This window comes from Eulemur rufifrons, chromosome 1, assembly GCF_041146395.1.
Source record: "Eulemur rufifrons isolate Redbay chromosome 1, OSU_ERuf_1, whole genome shotgun sequence".
Lineage (NCBI taxonomy): Eukaryota > Metazoa > Chordata > Mammalia > Primates > Lemuridae > Eulemur > Eulemur rufifrons.
In genome coordinates, this window is record NC_090983.1 from 8777186 (window position 1) to 8798948 (window position 21763).

Here is a 21763-nt window from a genome sequence, read left to right on the forward strand (position 1 = left end):
TAACTGTGATCCATGACATCAAATAATGCCCTTCCATTATCTGAGATGTCTATTTTTCTATGCCAAACATTTTCAGACTGCAGAATGTTCTTCCCAGAATCATTATGAAATTTCTGGCTGCCTTACTTGTTTATACATATTTTAAAACTATTTAAATTTCTACTCACATTTGCTCATTCCCCCCACCCCCAAATTCTTTAATATCATTGCCAGTGTCTTGGGTCAAATTTACCTAAAATGAAACACAGCCCATTCTCAATCATCCTTGGTAATTAGAGGCAGGAATGCTACTAGGAACTGGAATCACAGAATGTTACCCCTAGCCTAATTTTAGCCAGCAGTTTCAGTTATACTCTGCTGAACCCTTCCAAGATGTTAACAAGGGATTCAATGGACAAATTTCCTTTTTGTTGCATCTCCCTTATTTCCTGCTCTGATGTCTAGTGGGAGGGGTGGTGTGATGAAAGGACCACCAAAATAATAAAAGGCAGCTAATGGAAAGAAGAAACAAAAGCATAGCTAATAATATACACACTCGATATTACCTCCAATGATTCGAAAATTGCCTGTAAATTATTATAGATAATAAGTTGCATGTCAAACTCCATTTGGTTCAACACAGTGACCTGTTTGTTATCATTACAGCTTTGGCTGCTGTTAAAGAATCCAGCTTTCTATTTTGATAAAGGTAATCTTAAAAGCTGAGGCAATGCACAAAATTGGGATGACTAGATTGAAAAACATGTTGCTTATTTTAAAACTGACTACATCACTTCATTACTTTTATTTTCTGACAACATCAAATTAACAAGAGGCAGTGTTAAATATTTTGAATGGTGCTATAGCCAATGCATTTGCATGCTCACACTGCTGGCTGTACATCATAAATATGAACTTTTTATCCAATACCCCTGCTCTAATTACATCCAGGTTACACTTCCTTACATTCAGTTTGTACAGTTGTTTGTTGACTTACTGTATTTTTGGAAGTGGTGACTTCTAACAAATCAGTAGAAGTTCCCACATTACAAAAATAGACTAAGCCCTGCTTGCAATATTCATGTTGAGAACACAATAATAGAGAATGCTATAAAGAATTACAGCAAATATTTCCTGTTTGTGTTATTATTCACAGTTCTTTGAAGATATTTGTTAATTGTATATTTATATCATGTGCTTTATAATTTCCCCTCATATATCCAGGTGATTTTTATTTACATACAACTAAATAAATTTTGTCCTCTTTAAAAATGATCAGTGAGTTTTTGTATTATGTAAAATCTCTGTTTTTTGGCCTTAAAGGGAACATTCCTAAAATGTAGCTGATGATTGATTATCTGTTTCATTTTTTCCCTTGAAACAGTGTTTCTCTAGGTGTAGCCATAGAACCACCTGGAGAGGATCACCTAGGGGGATTGTGAAAAGTACTGAGTCCAAATATTAAATTAAAAATGCACATACCTTTGAATCCAGCATTTGAATTTCTAAAATGTTTTCTTACATATGAACACAGACAAACAAACAAAGACTCTTTGTTGTATTGTTTATTATTAATATATAAAAGACTTGAAATAATTTAAGTGTCCGTCAATAAGGAACTGTTAAATTATGGTATAATCATACAGTGGAATTTATGCAACTATTTTTTTTAATACAGATCTATATGTAGAATTAGGAAACAGTCTTCAAGATATATTTCTAAAAGAAAAAAGTAAGATAGATGGCCAGGTGCAGGGGTACTGTAACTCACACCTGTAATCCCAGCTACTCTTGAGGCTGCGGTGGGAGGATCACTTGAGCCTAGGAGTTTGAGGTCAGCCTGGGCAACATAGCAAGACACTCATCTCTAAAAACTAAAAAAATTTTTAAAAAAGAAAAAAGCAAAATAGAGCAATATGTTTAATATTCTCCCAAAGGGGAAAAAGGGTCATTCATGTATATGTATGTATATGAATAATATAAATGTTATATATATATATATATACACACACATATACATATATGACATTTCTAGGAAGAAATACAAGAAAACATGAACAGTGTTTGGCTCTGAGGAAGAAAATTTGGGAACTAGGGTGGGTCTGACTTTTTTTCCTTATGCATCTAAAGCTTTTTCAATTTAAAATTTGTGTCCAAATGATGCAGATTCCTGGGCCTACTTAAAACCTAGGAATCTTGGGGAATGAGGGCCAATAAATCTGCCTTTTAGATAAGCTTATCAGTTGATTCTTATGCACACTAAAATTGGAGACCCACTCTCGACATATTTAAGAGCAAAACATTCCAATCAATTTCAAATATTTAATACTTGTCCTGACTCTCTCACATTGATTATTTCATTTGATACAGCATTCTGGTCAATTACTATCTATGGAGCACTCATAGAATATAACATTTTTATTCTACTAAGTCAGCTTACTCAATCCTTTTCCAATCAACAAAAAGTAAAATGGCCTTCTATAGGAACAAGGCAGGCTGGTGCAAAGTAGCCTGCGTGCGTGCGTGAGTAAGCTATTACGGCGCACTAAAAGTGATAACAAAGCCAAGGGACTCGGAACCTGTATAATGAAACTGTAATTGATCTTATAAAAGAAGCTGAGAAGTTCAATAAAACGCTTAAAGAACTATCACTAGGAATGACCACTTATAAAAGGAAAGACACAGACCACAAAGTGCTCGACTTGTAGTTCTCAAATGCTTGGGTTTTAAGTTCTCTTTACACTCTTAGAAACCAATGAAAACCCAAAGATGTTTTGCTTATGCATGCCATATCTGTCAATATTTACCATATTAGAAATCAAAACTGAGAAATTTAAAAAATATTTATGTATTACTTCATTTTAAAACAATAATATTGAGCTTACAATGTTAATATAAATAACATTTTTATGAAAAGCAACTATATTTTCAAAAAACATTTAGTAAGAATAGTGGCATTGTTCTTACATTTTTGCAAATTTCATAAATGCCTGGCTTAACAGAAAATAGCGGGATTCTCATATTTATTTCTACAAATATAAATATGTTTTTGATACCACATCAAGCTTAATTAAGTGGTATTTTTTTTAAAGGTTGGTTGCAGTGTGGAATCTGAAACCATATTAATGAACTTTTCATACACTGTTACATTAAGATCCATTGATCTAGCTTATACTCTGAATGAATCTTTTGGCCATTTATGATTTTGTAACATAATGCTTTAGTCATTTGAAAAATATCAGTCCACTGAGTTTTGTAGATCTTCCAAATATTTTCAAATTTTATACAGCATTTTAAAAATCACACTTACTATGTGATTAAAAAAAAATCACAGTTATTCCATTTATATGAAATATCCAGAGTAGGCAAATCCACAGAAACAGAAAGTATATTAGTGATTGCCAGAGGCTGGGGGCAGACAGGAATGGAAGTGACTGCAAATGGGTACAGGGTCTCTTTTTGGGGTGATAAAAGTGTTCCGGAACTAGATAAGAGCGATGGTTGCATAACTTTGTGAATATAATATGAAAACCACTGACGTGAATTTTATGGTATATGAATTATATCTCTTTTAAAAATCACCTGTGTTAATATTACCACATCTCATCAGAAAAGTACTTAAAAGTATTTAAAATATTTTAAAATACTTTAAATATTAGAAAGTGGACGAGCTCATAGAGGTTGATATAAGTTACCCAAAATTCGAATTTCCTTTTGAAAGCTTGAATATTATCATTGGCAACAAATACAGCGGTTGTTTTGCTTGAAGGGACAGCCTCATTTCCAATAATGTTTCTGCCAAGTATAAACATGGTGATTCATGAGAAAAGCAGTAGTTCAGCTTGCAACTCAGTCGTACAACTGCTTTTCTTCAAGACAACCGTTATTCTTTGGCTCGTGTACTTTATGCTTACTTCCCATTTTGTCACACAGAATATTAAAAAAATACGGACTCAAGGGCAAAGACTTAATAAAAGTTAATAATTTTACTGCCTCATCAAGGATACATCCTTAAGTGAATCTGGCTATTATTAGACTGCATTGCTGAAGAATACAATGACGACTACACATTTTGGTGTCATTGCCCTGACTTGTGCTAAGGCATCAGCAGTTTTACCCACCATTGCTTTTGCACCATCCGTGCAAACATCAACAAGCTTGGTCCAGGATCAGCCATAAGAGTAAAGTTCTTCAGCACTTTGAAAGTTCCAGCACCACTTGTGCTTGTTTCCAAGTACTCACATAAAAGAAGGTCTTTGATTAGCCGCTGTTGATGCTGGATGAAAACAAGCAAAACAGCAAGTCCAGCCATATCTATTGATTTGGCCATTTGTAAGGCATCAGTACAATTCTGCAGAGAAGATATTAACGCAGCCTTCATGTTTGCTGCTAGATCTTTAATTTGACAAGCTACTACATCATTAGAAAGTGGCACCGTTGTGATTTTCTCTGGCTGACTTTCTGTTCGCAGGCATTCAGCAATGTCAGCTGTGCAGGCTCTTGTACCTTTCTCGGGGCAATTCAGAACAGTAACTTACCCTGAATGGTACTTCAATGGCTTTTTCATTTCTGGTTTGAAAAGCTGTAAATGACCAATTTTTGGCTTTTAACAAACTCACGGCATCTACATTTAAAGCATTTAATTCCATTTTTCTTTAAACTCTGAATGATCCCTCTCAAAATGATGACACAATTTAATAGGTACCAAAAACGTAAATTTTTAACATTGTAAAGCCAAGGAAAAAATACCTTTTGAGTCATATTAACACTTCTTTTTTTTTTTTTTTTTGAGACACGGTCTCCTCTATTATATCCTGGACTAGAGTGCCGTGGCGTCATCACAGCTCACTGCATCCTCAAACTCCTGGGCTCAAGCCATCCTCCTGCCTCAGCCTCCCGAGTAGTTTGGACTACAGGTGTGCCCCACTACACCCCGCTAATTTTAAATTTTTTGTAGAGATGGGATCTCACTGTGTTGCCTAGGCTGGTCTCAAACTCCTGGCCTCAAGCAATTCTCCAGCCTCAGCCTCCCAAAGTGCTGGGATTATAGGCGTGAGCCATCGAGCCTGGCCTATGCTTCTTTTTGTTAATTGCTTTTCTCTTATGTGAGTTTGAAAACTCTTTACTATGTCAATTTCATCTTTTTCAGCATCTTTAGTCTTAGATGGTGCAGATGTGGGCTGAAAGCAAGATTTATTTATTTATTTATTTTTTTGAGACAGAGTCTCACTCTGTGGCCCGGGCTAGAGTGCCATAGTGCCATGGCAAGATTTCTATTTTTTAATTTCTTTTTTTTTTTATTTCAGTATATTATAGGGGTACAAATGCAAATGTTTAGGTTACATATATTGCCTTTGCCCCACCTGAGAGAAAGCAGGATTTCCAATCTTCCTTTTTAAAGCTAATGACCCATCCATAAATATAATAAAAATATAGTTTTTTAAACTTTAGAAAATATTAAATTCTAAAATTAGGGGAGCCAGGCACAGTGTTATATGCCTGTAATCCCAGCTATTTGGAAGGCTGAGGTGGGAGGATCACCTGAGCTCAGGAAGTCGAGACCAGCCAGGCAGTATAGAGAGACCCCATTTTGAGATTTTAAAAATTGTTTGTTTTAATTTTAAAAAATCTAGAATTAGAGTTTTGGTAAAGTTTAAAAACTTACAAACTACTTTGAAACATACTTTAAAATATTATTGCAAAATAAGACAACAAAGTATACCTACTCTTGTATTTCCACATAGAACACTTCAGGATATTTATTTATTGGATGATGATGAGGTTGCATAAATTATAGCAGGTATAACAGAGGTAACTAGCAAGAGTACAGTAGAAGTACTGAAAACAAACTGAGCCTCTGAAACTCAAAATATTTATTCCCTAAACCTGCTACCTTAGAAAATTCCAGAAAACACAAAAATAGGCAAGCATGCATTCCGTTAGTCATCAGAGTGATAACATCACAGGTCATGTAGCCTCTGGAAAATTCCACCATTTACTTGTGAAAGAATGAATGAAAAAGGTAAACAATGTCTTAGTATTATTATGAAAATAAGTTTTGACCTCACAGACCACCAAAAGGAAATTGGGGACCCCCAAGGGTCCCTGCAGCACACTTTGATAACTGCTGTGCTAGAGGAATCTGAAAGAGAGATCGCTGGAAGTTTAAGTGGCCGTGGAGGCTGGGCAGGATTTGGTTAGGGTGCGGCGCACACCGTCTGGGGGATGGCACAATGACTGGGGCAAGAGGGGGACAGCATGGGTGGACACAGACTCAGAAAACACAGGAGTTTAGGTTCAATGAGTAGTCTGAAGTCAGCAGGCTTAGGGATGTGACCAGGCTGAACAGGTAGGTGAAACCTTGACAGACTAGAGAAGCAGCTGTGAAGTTCACATAGATAAGCTTAATCTCTGCAAAGTGGGAGCTCAGGTTGATTGTCAGGTCAGGGTCTTCGAGGGTCTTGGTCAAAAGAACAGGATGGAGCAGAGAAAACCCTGCACACAGGGGAGCATATCAGAATCTCTAAGGAAGAGGTTTTGAACTCGATCACCCTCCCACTCTTCTACCCCCTCCACTATCACCACCAAGCAAGCTCCATGAGAACAGGGACCTGGTCTGTTTGCCTCCAAGAACAGAGCAGACACTTAAAAAACCACTGGTGAAAGTCCGCTGGAAAGTAGGCCACACTTCTGATGGCGTGCGAAGCAGGAAAGAGCATCACGCAGTGCTGTCCCACGCAGCACCACAGAGGCCTCGGATCCACCAGCGGTAAGTAAAGGAACACGTGCAGTCCTTGTAGAGGTGGGAACAGTAGGAGAATCCTTCAAAGGTGGAAGAAAAGGAGCAGAGAGGTAGGAAGTAAAGCCAGCTAGTGAAGATCCTTGGGTGTTCAAAAAGAATAATGCTGAACGTTTGCCGAGTGCACTTGTTTGTGGGGAGTATCCCCAGTGCTTAACCCCGTGCCGGGCACAGAGTAACTGACAAATAAACAGTATTTGAAAATTAACAAACAACTGGAGCTGAGAAGGGGATACTGGATCAGAAACTCCTGGTAGCAACTAATCGGAAGACTGCCGGGGAAGGAGAAGGAATTGCAGGAAGAGCGGAGGACAGAGTGGAAGCAGTGAGTGGAGATTAATTGTTATAGAAGTTTGAGGGCTCAGGAGAGAAATAGGAGGGCACTGAGGAGGGCAGCAGAATGAAGACGTTTCTGTCAAGGAGAGAACTGTGTTCTTAAGAAAAGGGAGGAGAATCTGTGAAGAGGAGAGATGGCAGATATAAGAGAACAAGGAGGTGGGGAGGACCAGGATCCCTGACAGTGGGGAGAGCGAGCACTGGGAATAAGGAAGCTCCTCCCTTTGAGGGCAGGAGGAAGAAAAGGTGGGCCCTGGACAGGGAGGTTTCAAGCAGGAGAGAAGAGAGCTGTGAAGTTCATGCGGAAAATTTTAAACTCTACCAAGTGGGTGGTATGGTTTGAAGATCCACTGGAGAAGCCCAGGAAATAGATGATAAAAGGGTTGTTAAGGCAATGGAAGGAAGCCAACGGAAGCCAGTCGGGTGTGTCGGTGCCACAGTAGCACATCTGACGTTCTCCAGCGTCTCACCACCGGTCACGTGGACATGCCGCGGGTTAAAGGAGCCCTCCAGGCGCTGAGGGCTTCGCTAATCCCGGAGGTCAGAGAGGGCAGGTAATCAAGTACAGTCAGCAAGGGGCTACTGGTTGAAGGGGAAGAGACGGGTCATAGGAGGCCCAGTTAGGGCAGAGAGCAGATGCACAGAAGCTTGGAAGAAGTGAGCACTGGAAATAAGGCAACTCGGCAAGAAGGTAAGGAGGCTGCCCTCAGGAAGGAAGCGCCCCACGCCAGGACGCGCAGATGCGAATGCTGCGCAGCACTGACAGGCCAGGGTGGCCATGTTGGAGCGTGGCACGTGTGCACTGGGGTCTCCAGAGTCGAAATGTTCAGAGAACAGTGAGGTGGGGAGGGAATACTGATGCTGAATTGGAAAGACTGAGAAGAGAAAGCATTTGGCATCTCGGAAGAGGTCACAGTGCAGAGCAGAGGTCACTGGCAGTGCAGTGAAGGTGCTGCGGTTGGGCTGCACGGACCTCTAACAGTGAGGAGCAGAGAGCAGAGAGGGTTGGGGTGAGGGCAGGAGGGAGCAGGGCGAGGGCCACGCCCACTTCCTCTTCCACTGTCAGTGACGTAGAAAGAGGTCCAAGTTCCTTGGGAGGGGCTGGTTTCTAAGTGGTCAGGTGGAGGAAAGTAGCAGAAAGAGAGGACTGAGTGGAGTGTTCTCTGGGCAAGTAACTTAGAATGGCCTCATAATTGTGCTCAGAGTCCTTCCCCTTACAGTTTCAAATGAGACCTGCACAAATTCTATCACCTTTTCAAGTTCTGTTGGTCAAACATGGTGTTGGCTCTGAAAGGGGAGGTGATGTGTCATCTGTGGTTAAGAACACAGACTTGGTGGGTAGAGATTTGAGTCTTAGCTTTATGAAACTGGGAAAATTAACTTGTCCTCTCTGAGAATAATTTAGGTTTTGCAGGCCATAGCCTGTATAATGACTAGTACCTAACTCTGCCCCTGTCATGTGAAAGCAGCCATAGATAATACGTAAACTGTGTTCCAATAAAACTTTATTTACAAAAACAGGAGGCTGGTCAGATTAGGTCCATGCCATAGTTTGTAGAAGCCTGAGAGAAATGACAGAAATAACATCACTTACCTTCTAGGGTTGCTGTAAGAATTAAATTGTTTACTACCTGTTTATTGCTTAGCATGTGGTAGACAGTAGATGGAACCTGCTGTTATTATTTCTAAGGTTATTCCAACTCCGTCTATGACCACACATCAATGGCTCTGAGACTTTCTGAATGGGCAGAGTAGATTTCACAACGGAAAATAACTTTCCTGGGTGGAAAACTGTGTGATAAGCAGGAAACAGAATGTCCTCCTGGCTCCCTGCCCCGATGGGTCCATGCTGCAAGGGCAAACTGATGCTGCCTCAGAGTGCGAATAATCTCATTTTAAAACAAAATAAAGGCCGGGCGTGGTGGCTCACGCCTGTAATCCTAGCACTCTGGGAGGCCGAGGTGGGCGGATCGTTTGAGCTCAGGAGTTCAAGACCAGCCTGAGCAAGAGCGAGACCCCATCTCTACTAAAAATAGAAAGAAATTATATGGACAGCTAAAACTATATATAGAAAAAATTAGCCGGGCATGGTGGTGCATGCCTGTAGTCCCAGCTACTTGGGAGGCTGAGACAGGAGGATTGCTTGAGCTCAGGAGTTTGAGGTTGCTGTGAGCGAGGCTGACGCCACGGCACTCACTCTAGCCTGGGCAACAGAGTGAGACTCTGTCTCAAAAAAAAAAAAAAAAAAAAAAAAAAAAAAACAAAATAAAGGTGAAGCTAAGATATTAATTTTACTTTGTAAAATGACTTAGTACACATTGCTATGCTGTTAACCGCAGGTGCAATTTTTCTTTAGTGTGGTGGCACTTTGTTCACTTTTGGTGTTTTTGTCTGTTTTTTAAAAAAATTAATTCCCCAGGTGCAGTGACTCTCGCCTGTCGTCCCAGCTACTTGGGAAGCTGAGGTGGGAGGATCACTTGATCCCAGGAGTTTGAGGCTGCAGTGAGCTATGATCTGGCCACTGCACTCCAGCCTGGGTAACAGAGCAAAACCCCACATCTAAAAAAAAAATAAAATAAAATAAAAAATAAATTTTATTGTGTATATGTGAGGTTAACAACATGATGTTATGGAATACATATAGATTATAAAATGCTTACCATAGCGGAACAGATGAACAATATCTATCATCTTACATAGTTACTTTTCTTTCTTGGTAACAAGAGCAGATAAAATCTACTTATTTAACAAAAATCTCTAATATAATTTTGTTAACTTTAGTCTTCATGTTGTACATTGGATCTCTAAACTTGTTCATCATACATATTTACTATTTTATTATCCTTCAACCTACATTGTCCTATTTTCTCTTCCCCCAGACTCCACCTATGGTAACCTCTGTTCATTCTTTATCTCTGTATTTGAGTACTTTTTTAAAAATTAAATTCCATATGTAAGTGAGATAATGCAATATTTTCCTCTCTGGTGCTGGCGTATTTCAGTTAGCATAATATCCTCCAGGTTCATCCATTTTGGGGCAAATGGCAAGATCTCCTTCTTTTTTAAGGCTGAATAATATTCCTGTGTGTATGTGTGTGTGTGTGTGTGTGCATATATATATATATATATATATATGTATACACTATATTTTCTTTATCCATTCATCCGGCAATGGACATTTAGATTGTTTCCATATCTTGGCTAGTCTGAATAATGCGGCAATGAACATGGGAGTATAGATATTGTTAGAAGGTACCCCCATCGTGCCTGGCTGATTTTTCTATTTTTTGTAGAGACGGGGTCTTTCTCTGTTGCCTGGGCTAAAATGCTGTGGTGTCAGCCTAGATCACAGCAACCTCAAACTCCTGGGTTCAAGTGATCCTCCTGTCTCAGCCTCCCAAGTAGCTGGGACTACAGGCGTGTACCACCACGACTGGTTAATTTTTTCTATTTTTTGTAGAGATGGGGTCTCACCTTTGCTCAGGCAGATCTCAAACTCCTGAGCTCAAGTGATCCTCCTGCCTTGGACTCCCAGAATGCTAGGATTACAGGCATGAGCCACCGCTCTTTAAAAAAGGAACTTTTTGTAGATAAATTGTAGAAATGTTTACGTGTTTAAAATGTCTAGTATACTGTCTTAACACAAACTGAAGATAAAGGTCATTACACTAAAACTCAGAGCAAAAAACTGTGGTGGACATTTTATGTTTTTAGTAAGGTTGTTTTGTATTATTCTTCAGCGTCTTAGGAGCCAGTTTGAGGTGATAAATGAGGACTGATGGTCACTGTGTACACAAGCAGTTTCCAAAACAATGACAAGGGGTACCTAGTGCATTGTCCCTACCCCTGCTGCCTGTCCCTCCCCAAATGATAATCTCAGCCTAAGTTCTGGGGCCCACTCAGCAAAATAAAACTTCTTGGATTCAATATTACTGAGGCTTAATACACATACTATGCCAACCTGTTCAGGAAAAAAGTAGTAACAGAAGTTAACATTAAGTAAAATATATTTATTGTTTTAGTTTATAAATTAAATATTTACATTTGCTATGTTAATAAATTGTTATTATAACACTAAATATATAAATCATCAGCAAATATCAGCATTTTACTTTTATGGTGACAATGATAAATGATAACAGAGTACAAACACATTGGACTGCAAAGATGAGAAAGGGCAAGATTATAAAGCACTGTGGCATTTCACTCAGAATGTTACGTCGTAAATGAAGCAGAGTTATCCATCCACATGAGAGCTGTTACCAAAGGCAGAGGGAAGACCATTGCTGCCTGTTACCATTGGATGGGATCATCCTGTGGGAACTTACTTGGGAAATGAGGTGGGGTAGAGGGGACAATGTTTTAACCACTAAGGACATGGGTGACATACAGGATGTTATCTTGAGGATACGGTGTATATTTTAGCAAAAATAATTATAATCAAGTAATAAGGCACTCAAATTATTAAGGCAAGTAATATTGAAATAATTTAATAATATGTATTATTTTAACTATTATTTAACAATAGTCAATATATTAATATCTTATTTTGTTATTTACTTTAGCATCTATGCTAAATGATATATATATTATAGATTACTATATTATGTATTATAATGTTATACTATTTTTATAATATTTTGTTATTTATATTATATACTACATTTAAGTATATATATTGTATTAATATGTAAAATATATATTATATGTATATAGATATATAAAGTATTTTTAAATGGCCATATTTGTGTTGTTATTGATTCATGTTGAATCTTGACTATTATGCACGTCCATAAGATTTCAGAATCTCAGGTTTTTTTTTTTTTTTTTTTTTTTTTTTTCGTTGAGACAGAGTCTCACTTTGTTGCCCAGGCTAGAGTGAGTGCCGTGGCGTCAGCTTAGCTCACAGCAACCTCAGACTCCTCGGCTTAAGCGATCCTACTGCCTCAGCCTCCCGAGTAGCTGGGACTACAGGCATGCGCCACTATGCCCGGCTAATTTTTTCTATATAGATTTTTAGTTGTCCATATAATGTCTTTCTATTTTTAGTAGAGACGGGGTCTCGCTCAGGCTGGTCTCGAACTCCTGACCTTGAGCAATCCACCCGCCTCGGCCTCCCAGAGTGCTAGGATTACAGGCGTGAGCCACCGCGCCCGGCCTCAGAATCTCAGTTTGTTGATCTGCTGACATTTTGCATTGATTTGTTACAAATGAGTTGAAGCTATATATTTATGAAGTTATGTTGACATACCAAATTGTGGTCATACTCACAGTGTTAACCTGTGTTCTGTCACCGAAGACCGAGCCGTGGGTGAAGTCTGGAAGCTCAGTGAAGTCTGGAAGCTCTGCCACGCAGAGACGTGACCTCCGGCCCTCGGAGCTCCCTGCTGGGCACCTACACAGACAACGAGGCGTGGGTCTCTCGACAGTTAAACTTTGCTCTGTGCTTGGACTAAATCCAGACACACCTCTGACAGACCCCTCATCGGCCAGCAAGGAGATGGCACTTGACTTCACAGATGTCCCTGGAAACTCATGACTGTGGTCCTCGAAGAATGAGAAGCAGACAGGGCTAGGCTGAAGTCTCAGATTGGCACTGGGGAGCAAGGTGACTGGGTTTTAAGGATGTATGGATTAGGGTTAAAAATCTGGTGTGATATTAACACAAGTTTAGTTTTTTTAAAAAAATATCTGTCACTAAGCCATACTGTTGAGCCCTTCTGGAAGGACTTAGGTGGGGAGAAGAGCCAGAGTGCACCACTTCTGCACCATTCGGGAGGGCGTGGTGCATCCTGGGTGTTTCTCTGGCACAGGAGGTATATTATTTTTCCTGGTAGGAAAGTAGAGGCAGCAGGGAAGAAGACATTATGAGGTTAATAAGGTGAGGTGGAGGGAGAAAGCAACTTTGTTCTGTGACCTAAAAGGAGTCATTAGATTATTTGCCACTATGAGTTAGTTAATTATCTGGGGGTATTTAATCATTGTGAAAAAGCAAGGAGAAAAGAATTTTTAAGTAACCCTTCTCAGTAAGGTAGACCTTTCTCCCCTAAGACTGCATTGTTTTTACCCCTCTGTCATGTTAACAGAATGCAAACTGTACTTATATTTTCACTTAGATGGTTGTTCTTTAAAATCCTTGTGAAAAGTGGTAGCTGTCCCCATTCTTTGGGGAAAGCAGCATCCCTCTGAGAACTGTGTATGGGCTTATTTAACAATGTGAAGTCTTGGAAAGTTGTACTTTGAACAGAGTCTGCAAGCAGAATGCCTGGACTTCTCTAGCCAAGCTCTAGTGCCAGGTCAGAGGTTGTCCACTGCGGGGACGGAGCCTGGCGTCCCAGGCCCACAAGGACAGGGCCCCGAATATAGACTTAGCGGAACCAAGTGGGGGAGGCAGCTGCACTCACCCAAGTGCCCTCCGTGGCACCTGCCCCTCACAGTTCCCTGTGGGGACACTCAGCTACCTACGCCATGGATGGGCTCAGATGACACAACCCCAGGAAAGAATTCAAAAGCCCAGTTACCCTTTTGAGTCCTTAGATAAAGTGGATATCTGATTTTTAAAAAAAACTGTTAATAATCATTTATTGTTTGTTTATATATAGCAGAAGCCATGTTTCTTATGGGTGTCAGGATAGGGCTTCCTGTCTTGCAGCTTGGGCCACAATTTGAGCTGAGAACGACAGAGATAGTGATTCAAGCAAGGCCCTAGGTAGCCAGGTTCTGCTGCCTTTGCGTGCAAAGCCTCTACGCTTTGCAAATGGCTCCTTGAGTCAGCAAAACCTCTAAGTTCTTCAGAAAAGGAGATAGAAGAGAATCGGACAGGGAAGAGAAACACAGCCATGCCTCAGCTCCCCTGCTAGTGGGAAAACGTCCTAAAGTTGCTTTTGTCTCTGGCTTCCGTATTTTTGTTTCCTCTTGCGGAGCTGCCGCTGGAGCTGGAGCTTGTTGGTGAAGAACATCTGCCTCCAGCCTATGTCCTCTGCCAGGGCCCTCATGTCAGGAGTGATGGTGTCACAGGCCAACGCAACTATCTGCTCCCACAGTTTATCAGACATGCACAACTGTGGGTGGAAAAAGTCAGAGGTGGTTACAGCACACAGCCGTCAAGTAGGAGCCGTTCACTTATTCACAGTCACTATCGGTCTCCCGCTGCCTGTGAGACACAGTGAGAAACACTATGTGTGCACGAAGGTGTGCCAGACATAGGTCCTGCCTCAAGAAACCTCCTCTTTGGGGAAAAAGGCTAGTGCACAGATTATCTAAGTGCACATGTATCTAAAGGAAAAAGCAATATTTGATCAATGGAATAAGCCAAGTCTTGATCTCATTTAAAATGCAAAATACAGGACAGTTACAGATAATATGGCTTCATAAACATTATGTCATTAATTTCCAGTTATCCACATAACAGAGGCTAACAATGGTGTAGTCAACCAATCTTCCACCAAGTACTACATAAGTTTCTTGGGGCAGGAACATTGCTAACTCACACTGTTTGCATTCATTTTAAACCCTTGGTTAAGCCAGTTCTGGGCTTATACAGCTGACAGCTTCATTGACTGCGAGCTACTCAGTGGCAAATTTCATCAAATGAACAAAGCAGCCCTCGGAGACTGCCAGCCAGCACATCTAAAATCCGCCATTCCTGGTGCCAGGATCCCATCCACAAGTTTTGCTCTGAGTTCTCTGCATACACGACGCTACACCAAGCACCAGAGTAGACTACAAGATTCTGTCTTTTCCTTGAGCCCAAATGGCACGTGGCAAGTTAGCCACTCTCCAGAAGTAACCTTCCACTAGATGTTCATCTGTGGCCTCAGGGGCTTTAATCAAGGGCCACAAGGTTAAGGACAGGCAAGACCTCCTAGCCTAGTGTACCTGCACAAGACTATTTTGCCCTCCCTCCAAGTTCAAAGCTGCCAAAATTCAGCTTCTATTTACCCAAGGTTTCTTAATATTACTATTTCAGTATTATGGCAACTGCTCTCATTAGTCTCCTGTTACTAAACACTATCAGAATGGAGATTTCCTGTCCTCTTACTTAACGTGTCCAGATCCTTCCTGAAGTTAAAGTGTTAGTTATATTTATTTAGTATCTCTGACTTTAGTGATAGCCTTGGATTTGGGTGTATACAAGAATGTAAACATTTACAGATGCTTGGATATCTGGCCTTACAGAGTGGTAACCCTCGGTGATACAGAAATGTGCCTTAAGAAGTCCTGGGTGATGGACACTTCCTGGCTCCATCCTTCCGATGCCACATGTGCATTTGAGGAAGTTAATCACCGATCTGACTTTCCCATGTATCTCTTCTGTTCAGTGGTTGTCACATGTGAAAATACAGAAGTGGAGAGAGCTAGGCATGGCAGAGGGACAGTAAGTGGCCCCTGGTTCCTTTGTACTAGTGGTACCAGAGCACACGAGCCCTCTCTGACATGCCCCTTTGTAGGAACCCCCACAAGTCGCCTGGGTAACTGACTTCTCTTACAAGGAGACCAAGAAAGGCAGGAAGCTGATCAACCTTTCAAAGATCAATAATGGTGGGAAGTAAGATTATCTATAGATAATGATCAGTGCAGATTACCTGCCTATGAATAATAGAGTTAACCTTATTACTGATATAATAAAAATTAAGTTGAACTTATTTTCAACATTTAAAATTCTCTTTTGGGGGCAACTCTGACACTTAAATAGGAAAAGCAGACAGGCAGGGTAAAAATCTCTCAGATTCCACAATACTGAATCCAGTTGTGCTCTATTTAAAGAGAGGTCAGGATTTTGGGGACCTGAACGTCTAGAAATACAGGCACATAGTGACAAAGATGAAAAAGCACTAGCATGGCTAAAAGAGCTGTCAGGAACAAATGTGCTTAAATCCACACAGTTCATTCTGTAGGAAAGGGCTTGACTCATGGCCTAGTTATTCTTCCTTTCCTTAGAATTTGTTTTAGATTCGTGTATAGCTTTTAGCCTTTAGCAGTTTAGCCACAGCAAATTAGAAGGGTGGTTGATACTATCAGAGGCAGAATACTGAAAGCAGAGAAGAATGACAGGTGAGAAATGAATGGTAAGAGAAAAATAGAAAAGAGAAATATAAACTAAAATCACTGCAGTTTGGGGCCATGTAGTGTGAGGGTAAGCTGCCCCACAGTTTTCAATAGCCTATTCATTCATCCTATGAACCTGTATGAACTGCCCATTGTATTGGACAGGGCTCTCGGTTTCAGATCGCAGAGTATATTCTAGGCAGTTTAAGCACAAAGAGATTCAGCCTAGGTAATTGGTAGCTCACAGAATATCTAGTAAATCCAGAGGGAAGAGTTCAATGTTATATAGCCAGGAACAATGACAGCCAGATTGAAAAACAAAACAGAGACTCTTCCAGTGGAAATCTCACTGCTTCTCACGGCACCGATGATGGATGCAGTGATGCCCTGAACCAGACACTAGGCCCTCCCAGATGCCTCTAGCACTGTACCTGCCATAGGAGCTGGTCTCTATACACGTGGAGGCTGCCTCACCTGGCTCACGCCTTCCTTCCTAGATTCTGGCAGGGAGGTCTACTTGACAGAGCCCAGGCTACAGCCAACACGCCAGTCGCAAAGGCATTTGGAAGTTTATTTGGGAGAAGGGTGTGTTTGGATGAGAACAGTCAGAAGATCAGCTCAAGGAGGATGCTGTGGTCTGACTTGCTCAACACCCATTTCAACTCCCTCATGCCAGATGGAGTGGCCTTTGTGAACTGCAGAAGTTAGAAAGCTGAAACTACATTTCCCAGATGCCTTTGCAACTGGCATGTTGGATGTCAAGAAGAGAACTAAAAACTGGTGTATTTTGCAACATGATATACAATAGCAACCTTGATAAGAGCAATTTCAGTGGCACAGTGGGGATGAATGCCTGGCTAGAATGAGTCCAAGACAGAAAGAACAGAAGAGGAAGGAGATGAAGCAAGTACAGAAGACTCTTTGGGGGAATTATGCTTTAAGAGCAGAAGGGGGAATACAGTCAAGGCAATTTGTTTTAAAAACTATGTTTCTGTGCTGATGAAGATGACCAGTAGTGGGAATAAAATCAGTGATGCAGGATAGAGAGGGGACAACCACATGAGCACGGCTGTTGAATAGATGAGAGGAGCTGAAATCTGGAAGTGGAGGTTTGACCACGGATAATAACAAGGAGAATTTATCAACTGTAATAACAAGTAAAGCAGAGTCAATGGGTAGAGGTGTGAGGCACTGATAGACCTGACAGGAACAATGAGGCAATTCTCTTATGATTGCTTCTAATTTCTCAGTGAAATAAGAAGCCACGATATCAATTAAGAGTGAAGAAAAAGGAGGGGCCCGGCATGATGGCTCATGCGTGCAATCTCAGCAATTTGGGAGGCTGAGGTGGGAGGATTGCTTGAGGCCAAGAGTTGAAGACCAGCCTGAGCAACAGAGTGAGACCCTATCTCTACGAAATTTTTTTTTTTTTTTTTTTAAATTAGCCGTCATGGTGGCTTATGCCTGTAGTCCCAGCTACTCACAAGGCTGAGCCAGGAGGATCACTTGAACCCAGGAGTCTGTGGCTACGGTGAGCTGTGATGGTGTCCCTGCACTTCAGCCTGTCCCTGCACTGGGTCACAGAGTGAGACCCAGTCTCAAAAAAAAAAAAAAAAAAAAGAAAGAAAGAAAGAAAAGTAAAGTAAAAAGAGGATGTCAGAGACTTTAGGAGAGAGAAGAGGGTGTACGATAGACATCTTGGAGGGTACACATCTTGTGGCAGAGAAAGTAGCGCTCATCGAATATTCCATCTGTTCTCCCACATTTCCCTGCCCCTTGCAGATAGGTGGGGCTATGTACTTAGTTCTGGCCAAACAACTGCAGGTAGGAGTGGTGCATCAAAGTCACTTGATGAACTTGAAAATGGTGCATAAACCTCAAGCTGTCTCTTTCAGACAGTACAGTTATAAGATGGTGGAGTCTTTAGTAGCCTGAGCCCCTGAGAGACTTAGTGAAGCGCAGCAGAGCCACCCACCAACCTGCAAAGGGTATCAATTGTGATTGAAAAAATAGCTATTATTGTGTGAAGCCACTGGAGTTTTAGGACTGTTTGTAATCCCAAATCACAATCTATAACTTAGTCTATGCTGACATAGTTATTGTGGAAAGCTTTCGAATTTTTCTTATATATTTGATATATAGTATCTAATTGCAATTTAAGAATAACTAAAAACTTTGGGTCTTTCACAAGATAATGAATGAGTCCTTCTTATATTGAAACTCATTCAAAACGGAATCACCTTTATATTATAAACTAGTATAGCTTCAAGCTATCTCTGACATTACCCTTTCTGTTAGTTTTAATCTATGGTTGTAAACTTGGTCATTGGAAATGACTCACAGACAAATATTTAAAAGATACATGAAAAAGAAATCTAAGTGATCACAATTACATGCAAATATATCAGCCTTAGAGCACAATATTTGAGGTAACATAACAGTAAGGATAATGAAGACTTTGAAATACCCTAAACCAAAAAATCTGACCTCTGTCTTGAGGGGGTCAGGACCCCATTCCTGCCTTGCTGCTCATGGATGCTTCCATGTGGCCAGAGAAGACAATACTTTTAAAGCAATGGCCTGTCATCATGATACCCACCTGCTGTAGTTCCTGTCTACTGAGGGAAAAAACACATTCCCATACTTAACTCCTTATAAGAGACAGAACTTTTTTTTTATATTCTTCAGATACCAAAGTAGACAAGTGAACCGGCAAACATACTTGATTGAAATCCTGTCCTTGCCACTTAATGGTTATGTAATCCTGGAGATGCTACTTAATTTCTCTGAGGCTGTCTCCACATCTGATCTTGTGTTTGGTCAGCTGAGGTGCAAAATAAAGTGATGTAAGAACATCAGCCATGGACTAGATAGCCCAGGCTCAGTGCGTGGCCCCACTGCCCACTGTCTGTGTACTAAGCCTCCATTTCCTCCTCTATAAAATCAGGACAAGACACTCTCTACCCACCTCACAAGGCTGTTGTGAGGATTACATTGGATTATGTATGTTCAGTGCTTAGCACATAGTAGATATTCAATAAATAACAGTTATTATGATCACAGGGAAATGATAATAAACTGTTTGTGCTGTGAGGATTAGGGATGACATATGTAAAGTACCTCGGACATACGTAACTAACAAGCAGGAAAGAGACAGAAGAGCATGCCACCTTACCCATTTCTCAGAAGAGTATAAAGAAAGGCCCTGTAGGCAGTAAACTACAGGATGCACAGTTCAGCTGCTGTGATTGGGAGTCTTGCGAGGCCAGGAAAGACCCTCAATTCACAGGATGGAAAAATCAGAAGTCCAATCCAAATCCAAATATCAAGGAACATATATTTGTGGACAATGAATAATGTGACTGATTAATTCATGTTCACAGAGTTTAAGGCCAGAGGAAATGTACTTTCTCTTTTCCAATTAGTCATTTAGATGAATTTAAAGATCTGAAGTACCAAATCATCTATCCATCCTCTCTCCATGTATGCAGACATTTCTGCAGAACCTGTATTTGCCGGGCATGGGGAATACCAGCAGAATATTGAAGAAGACAGATTCACAATTAAAGAATTACAATATGCTCTGTGTTGATGATGGAAAGAAACAAAAAAGCCCAAATGTAAGATGAATGAAAAAAAAATCTTGTATCAATTACAATTCTGACCATCCTTTCAAAGAGAGTTCTGGAATGTTCTAGCCCCAGATCACAGAAACTAAACTGAAGAGAACTAGGCCCACCCACGCTGTCTTAGGGCATAGTGCTGTCAGACGTTCTGCTGACAGCAGCGGGAGGCAAGGACAGCAAGAGCCTTTACTCATCCAAGCCTGTGGGTATGGGTATGGGATGGACAGCGCCACATCTAAGGGTCAAAGCACTGAGCATTTCAGAGACCATGCTGGGTGGCAAGTCCCTGAATGCCCCTATGGGGAAACCTCCCTTGTCTTTGGGATGGAGGCCTGAACTGTTACCAAACCCCACCCCACAACACACACACACGTTCAAAGGAGCTGAGCTCTGGGCCTGTTTCTGCCATGGACACAGTCCTGCTCTGCCACCACCATCTCTGCCTGTGCTTCCCGAGCTGCCACCCCACCTGAGCACCAGGCATTAGACACCCCTGCCCAGCATTCACCAGCCATCTGAAGGTGAGCTGAGTTGCCCTGATTGCTGTGTCCCTAGATTGACCATCACTGCAGCCTACCTGGCCCACACTCAGCCTCCCACTATCCCCCTACCCCCAATCCCAAACAGCTGAGCTTGCACTAAGACTGACCCTGGCCTGGCCCTGCCACTGCCATGCTTTGCTCCAAGCATCCTGACTTCCTCCTGAGGAGGAAGGAACATATAAGTGTCATCTCTACTTCATTACAACATTCACTTTTGAACAGAAAGCAGCCAGCACTCTTTACTTTTGTACTTCATGCTCTTGTAAAAGTACTCTAGGCGGGCGCAGTGGTGCACCTGTAGTCCCAGCTACTGGGAGACTGATGGGAGAGGATCACTTGAGACCAGGAGTTCAAGACCAGCCTGGGCAACACAGCCAGACCCTGATTATTAAAAAATAAATAAATAACAAAAAATAATTTAAAGCATAAAAGTACTCTAATAAGGGAAAAGAATGAATTACAAATAGAAATGAATAGTATAACAAAGCATAACTGCTTAAGATCCTTTCTGCATAAACGTCAAAGCAATAGCTATTATATTCCCATAATGAAGGTTACTGTTCAACAGCAACAATGAATCATATGATATCTACAGCCCCTAAAACATTTTGATGTTAGGCAGGTCATTCATTATCTTATCCCACCTTCAACAGTCCTTCAAGGTTTAGTTTCTCTCCTCAGATCACAACACATTCTAAATATAAACAACAAAGGAAAACTCTTAGAAAATGTCTTAATATCGGCCGGGCACGGTGGCTCACGCCTGTAATCCTAGCACTCTGGGAGGCCGAGGCGGGCGGATCACTCAAGGTCAGGAGTTCGAGGCAAGCCTGAGCAAGAGCGAGACCCCGTCTCTACCAAAAATAGAAAAAAATTATATGGACAACTAAAAATATATATATAGAAAAATTAGCCGGGCATAGTGGCGCATGCCTGTAGTCCCAGATACTCGGGAGGCTGAGGCAGGAGGATCGCTTGAGCCCAGGAGTTTGAGGTTGCTGTGAGCTAGGCTGACGCCACGGCACTCACTCTAGCCTGGGCAACAAAGTGAGACTCTGTCTCAAAAAAAAAAAAAAAAAGGTCTTAATATCAAAAAACAGGTCGTCTGAACAGCCTTTAAAAGATCCGAATTCTAGCATTGATGTAGCTTACTATCCTGTTACTAGCACAGTACATTTTAGGATATCAGTGTGTATTGTATAATGGAGATCATGGTGGAAAACTACAAGGTTTTGGGAGAAAGGAAAGAATTCTCAGGAGCTAAGATTTCCACTTACGAGTCATCATATTTTATGCTGAAAATATTTAGTTTTGTTTTATATTATAAATTGGTCTACAGACTACCCTCATCTATGACTCCCAGACCTGGGGCTCTTTTGCTTAGTGGTTGCCAGGTTGCAAAACGCAAGGTACCCATCCTATGGTTCTAGCTA

At 41.1% G+C, this 21763-nt stretch overlaps 1 protein-coding gene across 1 annotated transcript in view; it reads right to left on the minus strand.

Annotated features, from left to right (window-relative positions):
* Positions 1–13952: 13952 nt before the first annotated feature.
* Positions 13953–21763, minus strand: part of FBXO36 (F-box protein 36) — a 72378-nt gene continuing 64567 nt past the window's right edge. Inside the window, exon 4 of the mRNA XM_069466376.1 lies at positions 13953–14175. Coding sequence (XP_069322477.1) covers positions 13987–14175 — 189 coding nt within the window. The 3' untranslated portion in view covers positions 13953–13986. The remainder of the gene's footprint in view (positions 14176–21763) is intronic.